Source organism: Lynx canadensis, chromosome C1, assembly GCF_007474595.2.
Source record: "Lynx canadensis isolate LIC74 chromosome C1, mLynCan4.pri.v2, whole genome shotgun sequence".
In the NCBI taxonomy this organism is placed as follows: domain Eukaryota; kingdom Metazoa; phylum Chordata; class Mammalia; order Carnivora; family Felidae; genus Lynx; species Lynx canadensis.
In genome coordinates, this window is record NC_044310.1 from 76722866 (window position 1) to 76743344 (window position 20479).

At 34.9% G+C, this 20479-nt stretch overlaps 1 protein-coding gene and 1 pseudogene across 9 annotated transcripts in view; one reads left to right on the forward strand and one right to left on the reverse strand.

Moving 5' to 3' along the window:
- The window catches only part of LOC115521403, a 39924-nt pseudogene extending 27882 nt beyond the window's left edge, over positions 1 to 12042 (forward strand).
- Positions 1 to 20479, reverse strand: part of ZNF644 (zinc finger protein 644) — a 104772-nt gene that overhangs the window by 57446 nt on the left and 26847 nt on the right. For all 9 annotated transcript variants that reach the window (XM_030323691.1, XM_030323688.1, XM_030323687.1 and 6 more), the window contains one exon: positions 16833 to 16893. In XM_030323691.1, the coding sequence (XP_030179551.1) occupies positions 16833 to 16876 (44 nt within the window). In that variant the 5' untranslated portion in view covers positions 16877 to 16893. The remainder of the gene's footprint in view (positions 1 to 16832; positions 16894 to 20479) is intronic.

Below are 20479 nucleotides of genomic sequence, written 5' to 3' on the forward strand. Positions count from 1 at the left end.
TAGAAAGACTAAAGAATGAAGCAAAATGAGGCTAAGAGACCTGTGGACACCATCAAATGTACCAATCTATTTATAATGAGAGATGAAGAAAGAGAGAAAGAGGTAGAAAGAATATTTCAACAAATAATGGACATATATATCCAAAATCTGATTAAAGACATGAAACTGAACAGCCAACAAATTCAACAAACTCCAAGAAAGATAAACTCCAAATAGATCCAGACTAAGTCACATTAACATAAAATGGTCAAAACACAAACACAATGAATGAATAATTAAAGAAACAGGAGAGAAGTCATATACATTGGGCTGTAAGTAAGATTACAAGCTAATTTCTCAGGGTACCTGGGTGGCTCAGTCAGTTAAGTATTGGACTCTTGATTTCGGCTCAGGTCATGATCTCATTAGATCTCATTAGATCAAACCCTATGTAGGGCTCCACACTGGGCACGGAGCCTGCTTAAGATATTCTCTCTCTTGGGGGCGCCTGGGTGGCTCAGTCAGTTAAGCGTCCGACTTCAGCTCAGGTCATGATCTCACAGTCTGTGAGTTCGAGCCCCGCGTCGGGCTCTGTGCTGACAGCTCAGAGCCTGGAGCCTGCTTCAGATGCTGTGTCTCCCTCTCTCTCTGCCCCTCCCCTGCTCATGCTCTGTCTCTCTCTGTCTCAAAAATAAATAAAAACATTAAAAAAAATTAAAATAAAATAAAATAAAAAATCATATTATAAAAAAAAAAGATATTCTCTCTCTCTCCCCTCCACCCTTGCCGCTCCTCTGCTTGAACATGCTCTCCTCCTCTCTCTCTCTCTCTAAAAAAAAAAAAAAAAAAAAAAAAAAAAAAAGCTAGTTTCTCATCCTATACCATGGAAGCCACAAAGCACTGACATAATAAAGTAGAGAAAGAAAGAGGGGCACCTGGGTGGCTAGTTGGTTAAGCATCTGACTCTCGATTTTGGCTCAGGTCATAATCTCATGGTTTGTGAGATGGAGCCTCTTGTTGGGCTCTGCACTGACAGAGTGGAGCCTGCTTAGGATTCACTCTCTTCCTCCGTCCCTCTCTGCCTCTCCCCTGCTCACACTCTCCCACTCTCTCTCAAAATAAATAAACTTAAAAAAAAAAAGTGCCGAAAGAAAAAAAATTGACCAAAAATTCTATACCCAGCAAAATTATCCTTAAAAAAAAAAAAAAAGGAGGATTACAACAGTCTCAGATAAATAAAAGCTGAAGATAGTTGACCACTAGTAGACCTGCCCCACAAGAAATGTTAAAGGGAATCATTCAGCTACAATGAAAGGACATCATATCATAACTCAAAGCTATCAAAAAAAAATAACAATGATAAAGGCAACTACATGTGTAAACATAAAAGCCAGTACTACTGTATAAAGTAACTTAGGACAGTAACAACAAAACAGAAGAACGATGGAGCTGTATAAGAACAGTTTTTACACTACTGATACAGAGCTGGTATTAATTCAAACTAGAATGTTATAATCTTAAGATATTAATTGAAATTGCCAAAGTAAACACAAGAGAACAACTAAAAAATACACATAAAAGGAAATGAGAGAAAATGAAAATGATGCACAACACAAAGACCAATTAACACAAAAAAGGCAATAATGGATAGAACTACACAGATTATCAATAAGACGAATTGGACGTACCAGACATATACAGAATAATCTACCCAACAACAGCAGAATATACATTCTTTTCAAGTACATATGGAACATTCTTCAGGACAGACCACATGTTAGGCCACAAAACAAGTCATAAATATTCAAGAATGAAATGATACAAATACCTTTTCTGACCAAAATGGAATGAAACTAGAAATCAATAGCACAAAGAAAACTGGAAATCCACAAATCTGTGAAAATTTAACAACACCCAAACCACCAAAGGGTCAAAACAAAGAGAAAAAGGGAAATTAGAAAATACCTTGAGACAAAGAAAACTGAAAACACAACATAACAAAACTTGTGGAACACAATGAAAGCAATGCTAACAGGGGAAATGTATAGTTGTAAATAAGTTTAAAAAAAGAAAAAATCTTAAATCAACAACCTCACTTTACAACTCTAGAAATTATAAATGGAAAACATTAACACAAAGCTAGAAGAAAGAAGGAAATAATATACATTACAGCAGAGATAAGTGGATAGAGAACACAAAAACAATAGTAAAAACAATGAAACAAAAGGTCGGCTTTATGAAAAGATCAACAAAATTGACAAGTCCTCAGCGAGCTAATTAAGGAAAAACAGAAGACTCAAATTAACATCAATTCTCTTAAAACTCTTCCAAAAAATTGAAGAGGAGGAAACATTTCCAATCTCATTCAATGAGGCCAACATTACTTATTCTGGTACCAAAGCTAGACAAAGACACAAGAAAACTACAGACCAGTATCTCTGATGAATACAGATACAAAAAATCCTGAACATAATAAAAGCAAACTGATTCAATAGCACACTGAAAGGATTATTACACCATGACCAAGTGGGATTTATTCCCAGAAGGCAAAGATGATTGAACACATGAAATCAATCAGTGTAATATACCACATTAACACAATGAACAAACACTACATAACCACTCAATTGATGCAGAAGAAACATTTAACAAAATGCAACACCATTTCATGATATAAAAACATGGTAAAAAACTAGGAATAGAAGAAAACTACCTCAATATAATAAGGCCCATTTATGAAAAGCACACAAGTAAAAATCACACTCAATGGAAAAGAAACCTTTTCCTCTAACATCAGGAATAAGACAAGGTTGTATGCTCTTGCTACTCCCATCAAACATAGTACTAGAAGTCCTCACAAGAGCAGTTAGGCAAGAGAAAAATAAAGCCATTCAAATTGGAAAGGAAAAAATAAAACTATCTTGTCTTCATAGACAACCTTATGCAGAAAACCCAAAAGACACCAAAACAAACAAAAAAAAAAAACAACCCCAAAACTATTATAACTAAATAAACAAATTCACCAATGTTGTAGGATATAAAATTAACACACAAAAATCAGTTGTTTTGGGGCGCCTGGGTGGTTCAGTCGGCTAAGTGTCCAACTTCAGCTCAGGTCATGATCTCATGGTTCGTGGGTTCAAGCCCCACATCGGGCTCTGTGCTGACAGCTCAGAGCCTGAAGCCTGCTTCAGATTTTGTGTCTCCCTCTTTTTATGCCCCTCCCCCACTCATGCTCTGTCTTTCTCTCTCTCTCTTAAAAATAAATAAATGCTAAAAAAAATCAGTTGTGTCTATACATTAACAATAAACAACCTCGAAACAAATTAACAATCTCATTTACAAAAGCATCAATAAGAATAAAAAAACAGGAATAAACTTAACCAAGGAGATGAAAGACTTGTGCACTGAAAATCATAATACATTGCCGAAGAAAATTAAGGAAAACACAAACAGAAAAATAACCAGTGTTCAAGGACTGGGAGACTTAATATTAATAAGTCCATATTATCCATATTATCCAAAGCAATCAACAGATTCAACATAATGACTATCAAATTCCCAATGGCATTTTTTGGGGGAAAAGTTGATAAATTTACCCTAAATTTCATATGAAATCTCAAGGGATCTCAAAAGTCAAAGCAATTTTGAAAAGAACAAAATTGCATGTCTTACATTTCTTAATTTCAAAATAAATTTGCAAAGCTATAGTAATCAAAACATTCTGGTACTGGCATAAAGACAAACAGACCAAAGGAACCGAAAAGAGAGTCTGGAAATACACTCACAAAACAGTGAAATGATCTCTGCCAAGGATGCCAAAACCTTTCAAAAAAAACTGGATACTCTCTTCAACAAATGATGCTGGGAAAATGGGATAAACACATACAAAAGGGTGAAGCTGGATCCTTATTTTATACCATAAACAAAAATTAACTCAAAATGAGCCACAGACCTAAATGTAGGATCTAAAACTATAAAACTCTTAGGAGAAAACATAGAGAAAAAGTCTTCGTGACATTTAACTTGACAATAATTTCTTGAATATGATACCAAAAACACAGACAACAAAAGCAAAAACAGACAAATGGAAGTACATCAAACTTAAAAACTTCCATGCATCAAAAGGCACAATCAGCAGAGTGAACAGGCAAGTAATCTACAGAATGGGAGAAAATATTACCAAATGTAGACATGGTAACTAGTTAATGTCTAAAATATATTTTAAAAATTCTTGCAGAACAAAAAAAACAAATAATTAAAAAATGGGCAAAGGACTTCAAAAGATGTTTCTCTAAATATAATCTACAAATGCCAACAAGCATATGAAAAAAATGCTCATCATCATTAATCATCAGAGAAAGGCAAATCAAAACCATAATGAAGTATCACTGCCATCCATTAGGATAGTTCCCTCAAAGAAATGACAGAAAATGACAAATGTTGGTGAAGATGTGGACAACCTAGAACCCTGTGAACTATTTGGGGGACTGTAAAGTGGTGCAAAAACAGGATGGAGGCTCCTAGAAAACTTAGAAATAAAACTATCATATGATCCAGCCATAACAACACTTTGAGGTATATATTCAAAAAAATTTAAGGAAGACTCTTGAAAGATATTTGCATAATCATGTTTATAACAGCACTATTCACAATAGTCAAGAGGTGGAAGCAACCCAAACATCTACTGATGGATAAATCAATAAAGGAAATGTGGTATATAAATACAATGAAATACTATACAGCCTTAAACAGGAAGAAAATCCGGTCACAAGCTACCAAATGGATGAAGCTTAAGAACATTATGCTAAGTGAAATAAGTCAGTCACAAAAAGGCAAATATTATATGATTCCACTTATATGAGGTATCTAAAATAGTCAAATTCATGAGAACACAAAGTTGAATGTGGTCACCAGGGGCTGGGAGAAAGGGCAAAATGGGAAGCTGTTGTTTAATCGGTATCGAGTTTCAGATTTACAAAAATGAAAAAGTTCCGGATATCTGTTTCACAAAATATACTTCATAAGTATACTGTGAATATACTTAATACTATTGAAGCATAAACTTGAAAATGATTAAGATGTGCATAGCAGCACTATTCACAAGAGCCTGAAGTTTTTTTTTCGTTTTTTTAAAAATTTTTTTTTTTCAACGTTTATTTATTTTCGGGACAGAGAGAGACAGAGCATGAACAGGGGAGGGGCAGAGAGAGAGGGAGACACAGAATCCGAAGCAGGCTCCAGACTCTGAGCCATCAGCCCAGAGCCCGACGCGGGGCTCGAACTCACGGAACGCGAGATCGTGACCTGGCTGAAGTCGGACGCTTAACCGACTGCGCCACCCAGGCGCCCCAAGAGCCTGAAGTTTTAAGCAACCCAAATGTCCATCCACAGGTGAATGGATAAAGAAACTATAGCACAGCCATACAACAGAATGTTATTCTTATTCAGGCATAAAAAGAAATGAAGTACTCATATGGTACAACATGGATCAGCCTCAAAAACATTATGCTAAGTAAAAGAAGCCAGACACAAAAGGTTACATACTATACAAGGCATTTCATATGAAATATCCAGGATAAGCAAAGTCATAGAGATAATAAGCAGATTAGTGGTTGCCAAGGGCTGTGGGTAGAGGGAAGAACGAGGACTGACTGCTTACTGGGTACAGGGTTTCCTTGCGTGTGATGAAACATAATGAAACTGATTACAGGTATAACTGCACAATATTGTAAATCTAAAAGGTCACTAAATTTTATACTTTAAAATTAATAATTTATTTTAGGTTAACTGTACCTTCAAGAAAAAAAAATCAATTGCATTTCCATATACTAACAATGAACATACAAAACCTGAAGTTAAAATCACAATACTATCTCCTTAATGAAACATAAAATACCTGTGTGCTGAAATTACAAACGCTAATGAAAGAAATAAAGACCTAAATAATGGAGAGACAGATTGGAAGATCAATCAATACAGTATAGACTTATTCTTCCCAAACTGATCTATAGGTTTATTACAAATCCTATCAAACCCTGGGAATGATTTTGATAGACATAAACAAGCTTATTTTAAACTTTATATGAAAAGGTACAGGCTTAGATTAGCTAAAATAAACTTGAAAAGAATAAAGTGGGAAAATCATTACAGCATATTATATCACAGTATACTACAACATACTATACACTTAAATTACCACACAGTGTACACCTATAATCGTCAAGACAGCATGGTACTAGATAGACATATAGACCAAAGGAACAGAATAGGAACCCAGAAACAGATCCACACAAATATGCCCGACTAATTTTTGACAAAGCTCCAAAAGCAAAGAGCTTTTTGTCTTTGGAAAGATAGCCTTTGCAACAAAATGGTGCTAGAGAAATTAAATGTCCATAGGACAAAAAAGAACCACAAACTGAATCTTACAACTCATAAAAAACTAACTCAGAATGGATCACCACAGACTTGAATGTAAAAAGCAAATCTACAAATTTTTTAGAAAAAAAAAAATAAGGAAATCTCTTCAGGATTTAGAGCAAAGAATTCCTAGACCCTGACAACGAGAGCACAATTGAAAAAAAAAAAAAAAAAAAGATAAACTGAATATCATCAAAATTTGAAAATTTAAAGACCTTATTAAGAGGATAAAAACACAACTTACAGACTGGGAGAAAGTACTTAGAAACCCCTTATCTGACAAAGGACCAGTAGCTCTAATATATAACTCTCAAAACAACAGTAAAATAAATAAATAAGCAATCCAATTAGAAACTGAGCAAAAGACATGAACAGACATTTCATTTAAGAGGAGATAAAAAATGCAAAAAAATCACTTGAAAAGATGTTGAGCATCATAAGCCATTAGGGAAATCCAAATTAAAAACACAATGAGACATCACTACACACTTTTCAGAATGGCTACAGTAGAAAAAAATTCAAAATTACTTCTAGCACCTAATGCTTGCAAGAATATGGAGAAACTGGATCACTTATTTACTACTGAAAAACAATTTGGCCAGTTGTGATAAAACTAAACATGTAGCTAGCATTTGTACTCAGCAACTGCACTCTGGGGCATTTATTCTAGAGAAATCGGAACTGATGTTTATACACAAACCTGTACACAAATGTTCATATGAGCTTTATTCATAACAGCCCCAAAATGGAAATAATCTAGACTTTTGTTCTTCCATAGGTGAAGAGTTAAACTGTGAAACACTGACACCATGGAATACTACTTAGCAAAAAAAACAATGAACTAATCAATGTATATATACAACTTGGATGAATCTTGAGGGAACTGTCCTGATAGAAAAAAACAACACCAAAATGTTGTACATTTGTATATACATATGATTCCATTTATATAACATTCCTGAAATGAAAAAAAAATTACAGAAATTGCAAACATTATTGCTTACAAGGGATTAGGGAATGGGGAGAGAGGAAGCAAGTAAGTTATGAAATGGCATCATTAGGCACTGTTGGAAGGGAAGAACATAGAAGGATGAAGTATAAATATGTATGGTTATAGGGAAATTTAAGCGGGAGAATATTACTTAAATAAAAGTATAACCTTTTATAAGCTAGAAAAACTAACTTGTCTGCCACTCTGTCATCTAACTAAAAATAAAATTTGATTAGATATTAAATATTATATGTAAGTAGTGACATTATTCAACAAATATTTATTGAGTATCTCTGTAAGAAGAACTACTCTAGATGGTGAGTATACAATGGTGAACAAAGAAGGCAAGGTCCTACTCATATATAACTTTTCTCCAAATGATTTTCTCTACCTGCCCCCCCCTACATCCCCCTCCAAATGATTTTCTGAATCATGAGTAACCTTAAATCTTCAGGACAGTTTTAACCTAAACTTTGCTACCCAGACTGAAAAATGTCTCCATCACCAAATATTACCAGAATTCATATTTAGCTACTATGTACTAGACAATGTTAATGGAAATCCAAGACTTAACACATTTAACATACTCCTAGCAACTCAAGTATCTTTGGTAAGATTCCTGCCATCAATAGTATGATTATTTATTCATTAATGGTATTAAATCTTGTTTAATTAATAAGGAGAGGCCAGAAACTCTAATAAAAACAGCATTGTATAAATCTGTAAGGAGCAAACCATTTTTCAATAATCTTTAAGTCTTTTTATTCCCCCCTACCACCACTCTGAAGTCAGGCCAGTATTCTCCTGCTATTAACTGGTCGTCCTGAATCCAATCTAGCTTCTCCAATCTGTTCTCCACATGTTTTTTTTTTTTTAATCTTTATTTATTTTTGAGAAAGAGAGACAGAGCATGAGAGGTGGAGGGGCAGAGACAGAGGGTGACACAGAATCGGAAGCAGACTCCAGGCTCTGAGCTGTCAGCTCAGAGCCCCACGCATGGCTTGAATTCATGAACCACGAGATCATGACCTGAGGTGAAGTCAGATGCTCAACCGACTGAGCCACCCAGGTGCCCCTATTCTCCACATTTTAATTAGGGATGTTTTTCTTTTGTTGCTGTTTTTGTTTTTTTTTTTTAATTTGAGAGAGAGAGCGAGAGAAGAGCGAGAGAGCACACGTGGGAAAGAGGGGCAGAGGGAGAGAGAGATTCAACACAGAGTTTGATCCCATAACCCTGGGATCACGACCTGAGCCAAAACCAAGAGTTGGATGCTCAACCAGCTAAGCTACCCAGGTGCCCCAATTAGGGACGTTTTTTCTAAAAAACAGATCTGATCATGTTACTTCTTCACATTTTAACTCCTTAAAATGATTTCTCATTAGAGTTAATCCAAATCCTTTATTTTTTTTTAATGTCTATTTGCATGTCTATTTTTGTCTTTAATGTCTATTTAATGTCTATTTAATGTCTATTGACAGAGAGCAACAGATCACTAGTGGGGGAGGGGCAGAGAGAGAGGGAGACAGAATCTGAAGGAGACTCCAGGCTCTAAGCTGTCAGCACAGAGCTTGATGTGGGACTTGAATTCACCAACAGTGAGATCATGACCTGAGCCAAAGTTGGATGCTTAACCGACTGAGCCACCCAGGCAACCCAATGCAAACTTCTTAAAATGGTTTATAAAGCCCTCAATAAAATATCTTAAGACTTACTCTCCCTTTTATGTCTTGACACTACCAGCTCCCCCCCCTCCATGTAGGACTCTACACCCAAGATATGCCACATTTTTGGGGTGCCTGGGTGGCTCAGTCAGTTAAGCCTCTGACTTGATTTCAGTGGGGTCATGATCTCATAGTTTGTGGGATTCTCTCTCCCTCTCTCTTTGCCCCTCCCCCACATGCTCTCCTTCTCTATCAAAATAAACATAAACAATTTTTTTAAAAAAAGATACACATTTTTTTTCAGTTGCTCCAATCTTCCCTTCTCTTTTCTCTCATCTTTTCCACGTTCTTTTGCTAACAACAGTCCTTCCCCAAATTTTTATCTAGATAAATCATTAATAGTTCTTCCAGGTTTTAGTTTAAATGTCACTTCTTGGCATATTTCCATTCAATCATTCAATAAATCTTTACTAAATGCTTATTGAGAGTCAAGTGCTATACTCCGTGCTTACATACTAGTAAATAAAACAGACGTGGTCCTTGTCATCCAGGAACACAAACTCTAACAACACTAATCACATTTTATTGTAATCACATGTTTCGTCATCTTTCCTCTTCATACTAATAACTAGCATCAGTTACAAGCCAAAACCAATGTAGCTGTAATAACCAACTCAGAAAACAATGAATAAATCAATAAAATCTTAAGTATACTGATAACTGATCATATGACAGATATACCCATAGTTCCCAGCCTTGATAGAAGACCCTAAAATGTTTCAAATATCTCTTTAATGGTCAGTCATCTCAAAAGAACAGTAGATTAGAGGTCAGAAGACTTACGTTCTAACTCTTCTATCTTTGCAATTCTCTATCTGACTTCACACTAGTCTTTTATTATTTACAAATCACATACTCTTAAGTACAACAGTGTAATATGTAAGTGAATGATCAGTATGGAGTCTTTCACAGTATAATTTATTTCTTGATTGGTTCAAAATTAGACTTGTTAAAAAAGTTTAGGGGGCAGCTGAGTGGCTCAGTCGGTTAAGCATCTGACTCACGATATCGGCTCAGGTCATGATCTCACAGTTCATGAGTTTGAGCCCCACATCGGGTTCTGTGCTGATGGTGCAGAGTCTGCTTGGGATTCTGTCTCTCCATCTCTCTGTCCCTGCCCTACTTTGTACACGCACACTCTCTCTCTCTCAAAATAAATAAATAAACTTAAAAAAAATTGAAAAATAAAAATAAAGTTTGAAAAACAGAACAAGGAAACCATTTAAATAATGACTTCCAAAACTATAATAAATTATAAACTTTAGTACACTTAAGAAAATGCCAGTAACTTTGATAACACGGACATCCAGTTAAATGAAACCATTTTATAAAATAATTTCTAGCAACTAAAATAAGACTTTTAGTTCATACTCCCTCTGCCCACATTTTCCCAAGGCCATCCTACAATCACAATCCTACTGTCTTCAAGGCCCAACTCAAACACCACCTTCCTTCAACAAAGCCCTTCCTGATCTTTCCCTTCAAAATTCCCTTGTTAGTGCAACTATACTCCCCTATATACACCTGACAGTATTATGTTCATGAGCTATAATTAGCTATATGGCACTGAGAATTCAAATTACCAATGCACACTTAACATATAGCAAAGTGCCTAGAACATTATGTTTCAGTTAAGGCTTACTGAATATCTTGTTTTATTTTAGCACCTCTATTTATAGTTTAGACCTACCACAGAAGGTTAAACTATAGTAATATCAAAATTCTTTGGTTTGACAGGGCAGTTTTATGGTTCCCTGTTCACACACTGGAATGACATTCGCCACTTAGCCTTTAACTGTCAAGTTGAAAACCACTTCAGATTTGAGGATAAACTTTTATAACAAGTACAGGTCTAGATGAAACTTTCTTTGAAAAAATAGAATGAGAAAATAGGTTCCAAAACAAATCAATGCAGCCTACTTAACCTTTTAGACAAATTAAAAGACAAAGTGAAACCAAGGATGAGTTTTCAGAGGTTTAGGCAAACAGATATAATCATATCCAGGAGAAAAGGCATCACACTGGAAAATACTACACAAAAAAATACACCCCAAAGAAGGCAATAAAAACAATTCAGAGAAAGCCATCATAATGTTATGGATTTTCTCAGCTCTTTTTTTTTTTTATCTTAAATTTAGTAATTTCTACAAGCTAGATAAGAGACATTTACAGCTTATCACACATGCTGAGGGTGGTAAACACACACATATACATACACACACATACACACACACAGTTTTCTAAAGCTTTAGTTACAAGAGACAACAGCTTTTGAGCAGCATGTTATTAATCTAAATTTAATTAACCTAATATTTAGTAATGGTTTTTGTTTTTATTTACAGACTACACTAGCATTAGTTGGGAGCAAATTGCAAAGAAATCCATCACAAGGAAATATGTGTTCTAAGTAAACAGTATGAAGGTAAACAAGACAAACAATCTGATTATTCAATATTAAATAACTGAATGCAACACATACAATAGTATGTTAATTGGTGGATTTAACAATAAAGGAGAAAAATTTTTGCCAATTATATATTCTTTGATGGAATTAAGTTACGATGAAGGGGGCATAGCATACCTTTGAGCAATCTCACAACTAAAGGAATACACCAGCCTTCTCTAGGCTCAGACCTCGTTTGTGGCAACCTAGCTAAGCACGCCAAGAAAGTCGGAATTGTCATAAATACAGGACCCATTATGGTGCCTCTCTCAGGAAAATGGTGAAGAATAATGAAATAAGCCAGCACATCAAGTACACTTGCTCCTTCTGGGGCAAAACCAAGATAAAAAGACAAGCTGTGGGGATCTGGCGTTGGGATTCCTGCGTGAAAATGGTAGTTGGTAGTGCCTGGACCTGCAACACCACCTCCACTGCCACAGTAAAGTCTGCCATCAGAAGAATGAAGGAGCTCAATGACCAGTAGAAACTCTATCATTTGAAACACTGCTACGCTATAATGAATGGGTTTGTTTTGTAGCAAAATTACTTTGGCTTGTTGTTAAATTTATTAATTTGATGTTTCAATTTGTGTCGCATTAATTTTGCTTTCCCAAAAGACCTAGAAATTTAAAATCCTTCTAATTAAAAAAAAAAATGCACCAATAAATACACTTTTCACTGATTAGACTGACATGGATTAAAACACAAGTTAATTCAGTGGGGTGTGGGGAAAGAGATATTCTCAAACACTGCTAACAAAAATGTTAAGTGATACAATCTTATTGCAGTTTTGCAATATATATCAGAAATTAAAATGCACATATACACTCACCTGCAATCCACTGCTACAAATTATCCTACATTCTCACACAATTCCAATAATTTAGTGAAATATAGATACAGTGAAGAATATTGATTACAGCATTATATAAACAGGAAAAAACCCTGAGATTTACCCAAGTATCTCTATCAGTAAGGAAACAATTATATTAAATTTTTTTTTTTTAACGTTTTTATTTATTTTTGAGACAGAGACAGAGCATGAATGGGGGAGGGGCAGAGAGAGAGGGAGACACAGAATCGGAAACAGGCTCCAGGCTCTGAGCCATCAGCCCAGAGCCCGACGCGGGGCTCGAACTCACGGACCGTGAGATCGTGACCTGGCTGAAGTCGGACGCTTAACCGAATGTGCCACCCAGGAGCCCCAGGAAACAATTATATTAAATGTAATACATATATGGAAAAATGTCCAAGATATAACTGGCAAGTGGAAAGAGAAAGATGCAGAATATATACCTGTTCTTTCTGATGATTTATGGGGTGTACAAGAGCTGGGTGAGAGACGGAAGTTTTACTTATTGGAAACATTTCTATATTATTTGCTCTTATGCAAATAAGCTTATGTAACTTCTTTAAAAAGTAACATTTCCAAAATCCTAAATGTTACTTGGCAATATATTTGAAAAAGGTAAAATGCACATTGTGCAATCTCATCTAGAATGAAGAACATATATTTTTGTTAATTTAAAAGTTTTCTTTTTCACATTACAACAAAGGGCAGCACAACTACACTGCTACTAAAGTGAAGCATAGAGGGGCGCCTGGGTGGCGCAGTCGGTTAAGCGTCCGACTTCAGCCAGGTCACGATCTCACGCTCCGTGAGTTCGAGCCCCGCGTCAGGCTCTGGGCTGATGGCTCAGAGCCTGGAGCCGGTTTCCGATTCTGTGTCTCCCTCTCTCTCTGCCCCTCCCCCGTTCATGCTCTGTCTCTGTCTGTCCCAAAAATAAATAAACGTTGAAAAAAAAAATTTAAAAAAAAAAAAAATAAAAAAAAAAAATAAAGTGAAGCATAGAGAGATTAATTTGAAAATTAAGGAAATTAGCTAACATAAGATAAATATTCATAAAGAAATTCAAATCCTTGGACTTAGGAACTCTGCGAAATGAAAAAAGCAGCTGCTGACCATATAAAATATTGAAGGGCAAAACGAAGGGGAAGAATCTGAAACTGAGGTATACCTATCAGCTTCTGAGAAGAAAAACTAGTCTAAAATCTTTCAAATACATGTTAAGTCAAACAACCTCAAGGTTAAATCTCTCCGAATACTCAAATTTTATCAACAAGAAAACTAAACACACTTCACATCCATGATAAAATAAAACAAATAACTGAAGTTCTACATTTGATAAGATCTATGTCTATAAAAATCCTTGTAGGGATCAGAAGAAACAGCAGGAGATGGGGTCAATGTCCAACTCTGTGTTCAACCTTTATGGCAGAAGCTGCAGAGAGGAAAAGCAACAAATTGATCCCAGTGGGGAAGAACCTCTCCTTGCTTTGGACTTGCTAGAAGGCATAAAAATCCCCCAGGTGACTACAACAGCCAACCCAACTAGCCAAATTTCAAACATGGAAGAAAAAAAACTAGTATAAAATGCTTTAAAATATTCTAAAAGCTTCATTTCTTAAGAAAGTGTATTATTTATATATATTATAGACCTACAAAGGTAAAACAAAATTTTTAAAAATATTTTTCATCAAACAGCAAGCTTCCTAAGCTACAGAAATCAAAAATGTTATCATAGTTCCAGACTATGATTCAATTTCCTTCTCTACTCCAATATTTTTTTTTACCCTCAGGAAAATGAGAAAAAGTTTTCTTTATTAGATGTGACCAGTCTTCCTAATCTTCTGCTTGTATTAGTCCAATACATCTTTAAAAATCTTTAAAGAAATAAGTAGCACAAACTCACAAAAAGAATACCATTAGTACTAAACACTCCAATTGCCATAACATGGATTAATAGCTTCATTTGAAAAGAATAATCAAAACCAACACGGTTTTCCTTAAGGTCTCAACTAAGAACATTACGAGCCATTTTTTTCAACTGGACTGAAAGAAGACTCGAGGGAGGTTTTATTTCTCCTTCCAAAATGTCTATAATGCTGCTTCTGTATTGCCTCATTGGCTCCTTCATACAGCGCAATAGCAATTGAAGTGCCAATGTCCTCACCCCATTCCAGCCAGTATTCTCAATCCCTACTTGTCTGAGACAGAACTCTATTCAGTGTTCTATGTTTTACAAACATTCATTAAGTACACACAGTACTCTGGCACTGTGCTACTAAGATAAGTAAGACACTGGTGGTGTCTCCCCTCAAAGAGCTCACCAAAGTCCAGTAAAGAAAACATACTACTGCAGAAGTGTTAGGTCTGGCTCAAAGGACAAGATAATGCTTCAGATGGACTATTTCAGGAGATAACCTGACAACGAGGAGGAAGGACAATGGCAGCTGGGGAGACAAGGGGCTGGGGAAGAGTGACAACATTTAATCAGGACTAAAACTAAATATATGAAACATCATACTTATTTTACTCAGATAATTCTAGCATTCTAGAATACCTGCAGTGAGACCATTGTATGCCATAATACAGAGCCTACATTTTCTTGCGCAGGTGACAGGGGAACAATGAAGGGGACAACTAGAGGGAAAAAAAGCAATGTAGAATGCTGGCAAGTGAGGTCAGAGACTTGGAGAATAAAAAAAAATTAGAGAAAAAATATGTAGCATGGAATATTACTCAGCAATAAAAAGTAATGAACTTCCGATACAACCACATGGAGAAAACTCAAAAATACTATGTTGATTGGAAAAAGCCATACAAAAGAGTATAATGTCATAGAATTCTATATACATAAAATTCAAGAACAAGCAAAATTAAGCTATGCTGATAAAATTCAGAAAGATGCTTACCTCAGGGGGAAAGGCATTGGATTGGAAAGGCAAGAGTATGAGGAATTTTCTGGGCAATGAAAATGTTCTGTACCTTGACCTCTATGGTAGTTACATGTGTGAACATATATGTAAAAACCCCATTCAGCTCTATACTTTAAATTTTACCACATATAAATTACAACTTAATCTATGTAAAAATGTACATATTTTACTAAAAAAAGAAAAAATGCATACGTAATCGTGGTGGAATAAGGCCAGAATAAATTAAACCAGTGTCATCCCTTAAGCAATATCTGACTTTTAAGAAATCAGAATAAAGGTTCTAACAGACAATGTATATTCAATTAGCAAACAAAATCCCTATAAGACGTTATGTAAAAAAGTCTAGCTTCTTTTCCCCTACAAGAAGATATACAGGCAAGTATTCTTTATAATAAATGCTGTGAAAACAGTGTACTTTTCCCAAAGAAAAGAAATAGCTCACTATAAACAAAAAAATAAAAATTTTCTATACAGCAATACCTACCTTACAAGAAGTACTATAAAGATTAATAAGGCATGAGAAGCAGTTAACACAATATAGAGCACAGTAAGAACTCTTCACACTGTCATTACAATTATTATGTAATAGCAATAAAAGTGAAACTCTCCTTCCAATTATGCCTAAACCACTTACTGAGAATACACTGTTTAACTGCACATTACTCAACTACAGCACTTCTCACTCTGGGCTTTTTTTTTCTTTTTTTAACTTTGAAATCAGCAAGTTTCTGACAGCTGAAACATCTGGTTAGATTGGAGAAAGACCAAATTAACTACAATTTATCAAAGTATTCTTTTTAATCTGCTTATATCCTGAAACCATGTTCATTTACCAAAAGACAGCAAATGTATCCTTTTAACATCTCAACAGCTTATATTATTGAAAACCCATATACCAAACAAGTACATGATCACAATTCAATTTCCTGAAAATCAACAGTCTTAAAAAATTAAAGCAAAGCACAATGCTAAATTAGAAAGTCATTCAGTACAAATATTCATAAGAAAAATATTATCATTTACAGTTCTGAACATTATACTAACATAAAAAAAACACAATTTGGCAAATTTAATCAATTTGTACAAGGGCTTCATTAATAGAAACAAAAAAGTAAAATTCACAAAGGCAAAAACTACTCAAGTACTATCATCCACTAAGAAAACATTGAAGCAATCTAGCAAATCTCTTACTGAACTGGTTTCTGAATAGCTAAACCAAATGCCAACTCAATTTTCTATGTTTAATAGTCACTGGAAACTGCATTAAACTCAACATAAAAGAAGGAAAATGAAGAATTTAGTTCCACAATTTCATAGCTCTACTGTTACTTCCACCAAATCAACTGGAGCAAGTACATCAAAGTCAGTTCTTCATATTTCAAAATTTTATTGAAAAACTCATTAATTCTGAACTTGAAGACACATTTTTAAAACATAAGTTTTTTGTATTATTCCTACTTTGATACGTAACACTTAACAAAGTCTTCTACTTACCTAGATTTTGTCTTATTAACATCTCGTTGCAAAAACAATCTCATTCGAAATTAACTCAAACCTGAAAAAATACATGCAAAGACCATCATTTAGTTTTCTGCTTCAGATAGAAATAAGTACATTTCTATGACACACTTATTGTTTTAAATTAAAAACTGCATATCTAATTATTTTCTTTATGTAACATCTATCTGAAAAAGTCATTCAACTAAAACACGATCATTTTAAACTTTTAGGAAACTTGCTAAATACTACCTTTTTGATGAACTGAGATATATTCAAATGAGAAACTTAATCTTTCTAGTTATCTTTAAAAAAGATTTACAATATGGGGCACCTGGGTGGCTCAGTTGGTTAAGCATCCGACTTCAACTCATGTGATGATCTTGCAATCCGTGAGTTCGAGCCCTGCATGGGGCTCTGGGCTGACAGCTCAGAGCCTGGAGCCTGCTTTGGATTCTGTGTCACCCTCTCTCTCTCTCTGCCCCTCCCCTGCTCACACTCTGTCTGTCTGTCTCTCTCTCTCTCTCTCTCAAAAATAAACAATAAATAAATTTTTTTAAAGATTTACAATAACTTATTTTGGTTAATTTTAATAGTATAGCAATAATTAAAATCAGTATTTGTTAAAACACACACTTCTATCTAGATGTTTGTCTAATACTATTACATACATGCCAAAAAGTACACCAAAAAGCTGAAGATAAAAATACAGTATGAGATGGCATAAAAGTATACACTAATAATAACTGTAATAATGACTAACAACGATTATTTGCTAAATGCCATGGGCCATGATTCTAGAAGGCAGTATATACTGATACTCTCCTACTTCCTCAATTTAACCTACAATCTAGCATAATGTGACCGCCACCCCAACATTCCCTTATACTTGAAAAATTACCTACCTCTAATTTTTCACATTTCACAAATTCTGAAAACTCAGTATGTCTTATTCTGTACTCTACACATCTCCTCTCCTTACCTGAAACAAGCTTGTTACTCTTTTAAATTCTTATTCCCCAAAAATGGCACCACCACACCTACTGCCATTCTCACCTAGATTACTGTAACTATTCTATTTCCAGACTATCATCTCAAATTCATCCTTCTCAGAATCATATATATAAGTCCTCATTTTCAAACAGCTATCCTGAAGATGTCACATCTATGCTTCAAGTCCTTCAACACTACTCATCAATGATCTCATCCTTATCGATTTATCCCCAATCTTTACTCTCCCATTCACTCCAGGTTTCTAATACTAAACCCCTTCAACTCCCAGAACAGCTCCCACGCACACTCAACTTTCATGCTTTTTAACATGGCAAACTACACTTATTGTCTCTAACTTTGCTAACCTATTTTTTACTAGTTTTGCAATATTCAAATATTAGTTTGAATATTAGTTATCCTGAAAGATCCTTCTCTAATTTCTTCAGCGATGTTGTGTTTCTCAATTGCTATTAACAACTGGTGATAGCTCTGTATCAATTGTTTACTTGTGTGTTTTTCTGAACTACAGTGTGGACACACTGAGGCCAAGAAGTCATTTAGCTTATTTCAGCATTTTCACTGGATGGTACGTGGTAAAAGTACAACAATGTAGGCTGAATGAAAGATAAGAAATTTTGTGTTGTATCCCAAAATGTACATAGGGAAATAAGTAAAATTCAGGCTAATGAGTTTAATTCACATTTCCAGGACTAGAGAAAAAAAGTTCGTATCACTTCTGAATACAGTAACATTACTTTATGAAATAACTACATCTAAGTAAGATACAACTGACAAAAACCAGACCAATGCAAACTTCTATAGAGTAAATTAATTAATTTCACTGATCATCAGTACCAAGATTTTGGTTCTAAATGTTTGCATCCCTACTGAAAACAAAGTTTGTGGACTATAATTCCCGGACTAGTTAAAGTATTGGACTTAAGCAAAAAAGAGTTGGAGAAGAAGGTGAATATGGTTTTAATACTAATAATGTCAATAAACTAGAAAGGTGGTTCACAAACTTTAGCATACATCAGAATCACCTAGAGAGCATGTTATACAGACTGCCAGCCCCCACCCTCAGAGCTCCTGATTCAGTAGTTCTAAGTTGGAGCCTAATAATTTGCATTTCTAGTAAGTTCCTAAGATCATGCTGCTATTTCCAGGGCCACAACTGAGAATCACAGGCCTGGAGTTTTCTACATAATGTCTAGAAGAGACAAGAATATTCTCTCTGCCATCCATTACCACCAATCTTTACCTACCCAGAACTGGATACTGTGACCTATTGCAAACTAAACTATAAATCAAAGTGAGAGGACTAAAAGTCCACTAGGAGTTGCTGAGTGTGAAAGGATGAAAAACAATGGCCCTGCAAAAGAGAATGCACATCCTAATACCTGTGAATATTACCTTGTATGACCATTCCTCCCAAAAGAAAAGTCTTTACAGATGTAATTAGTTAAAAATTTGAGATGGAGAGAATACCCTGGATTATCTGGGTGGGCCCTAAGTACAGTCACATATATTCCTGAAAGAGGGGAGACAGGGAAATGTGACTATACAAAGAGAAGGTGAAGACAGAGTAGAGATTTGAAACACTGGCTTTGAAGATTGCAGCCACAGTCAGGAATGTCAGTAGCCACCAGAACTGAAAGAGAACTTTGTAGAAAGTTTCACCATTTCTTAAAGTGTCAAATATACAACTACTACACGTATGATCCAGTCATTCCACTTCTAGGTATCTACCCAAAGAAATGAAAGCATATGCTCATATAAAAACTTACAAACGTTCACCTTTATTTGTAATAGCCAAAAGTTGAAGGAAAAATTGTCCACCAACATGTGAACCCTTACAGTTTTACAATGGAATAAGTAGGAGTGAACTAATGACACATGCAATGTATATGAATTTGAAAATAATTATGCTGACTGAAAAAAATATAGACAAAAAGATTATATACTGCATAAGGGAGGAGCAATAAATATGAAAGGATTAAAAGGGGTACAAGTAAAGTTTGAGGGTAAAGGATAAGTTTATAATCTTCATTGTGGTGATGATTTCATGGGTATACACAGATACGAAATGTATTCAAATTGTACACATAAAACATGATTTATTACATACCAATTACACTTCAATAAAACGGATTATAAGATCACAATATACAAATATTAATAAACTTGGGAAAATAATGAAATCTCTAATTAAAGAAGTTAGAGTAACAATAATGAATACAAAAAGAATATTGTCATTTATAACCAAAAAAGAGTAGAGGTGAAAATAAATCCTCTTTCAACATCTACAACTGGTACTACAATTTTGGTAATTCAATGCATGAATGATGCTTCCAGAATGTCATTAGATATATCCAATGAAACATACGTAACTAGAATCATCTGGACCTCTGAACAGATTGACATATTTAATTTATACTTGCCTAAACTTCTATACGCAAACACAATTCCTCCTGAAATATAATAAAGGTCAACCTGGAACTAAACAAATATAGAATATTAATTTTACATCATGAATCAAAAATCTGTCTGCAAAAACAGCTCCAATTCTACACTTCCCCGTTATTCATGCATTTGACAATGAGGCTTTGTAGTTTCTCCCATCAAGAGGTAGAGTGTTTTCCCCTACCCTT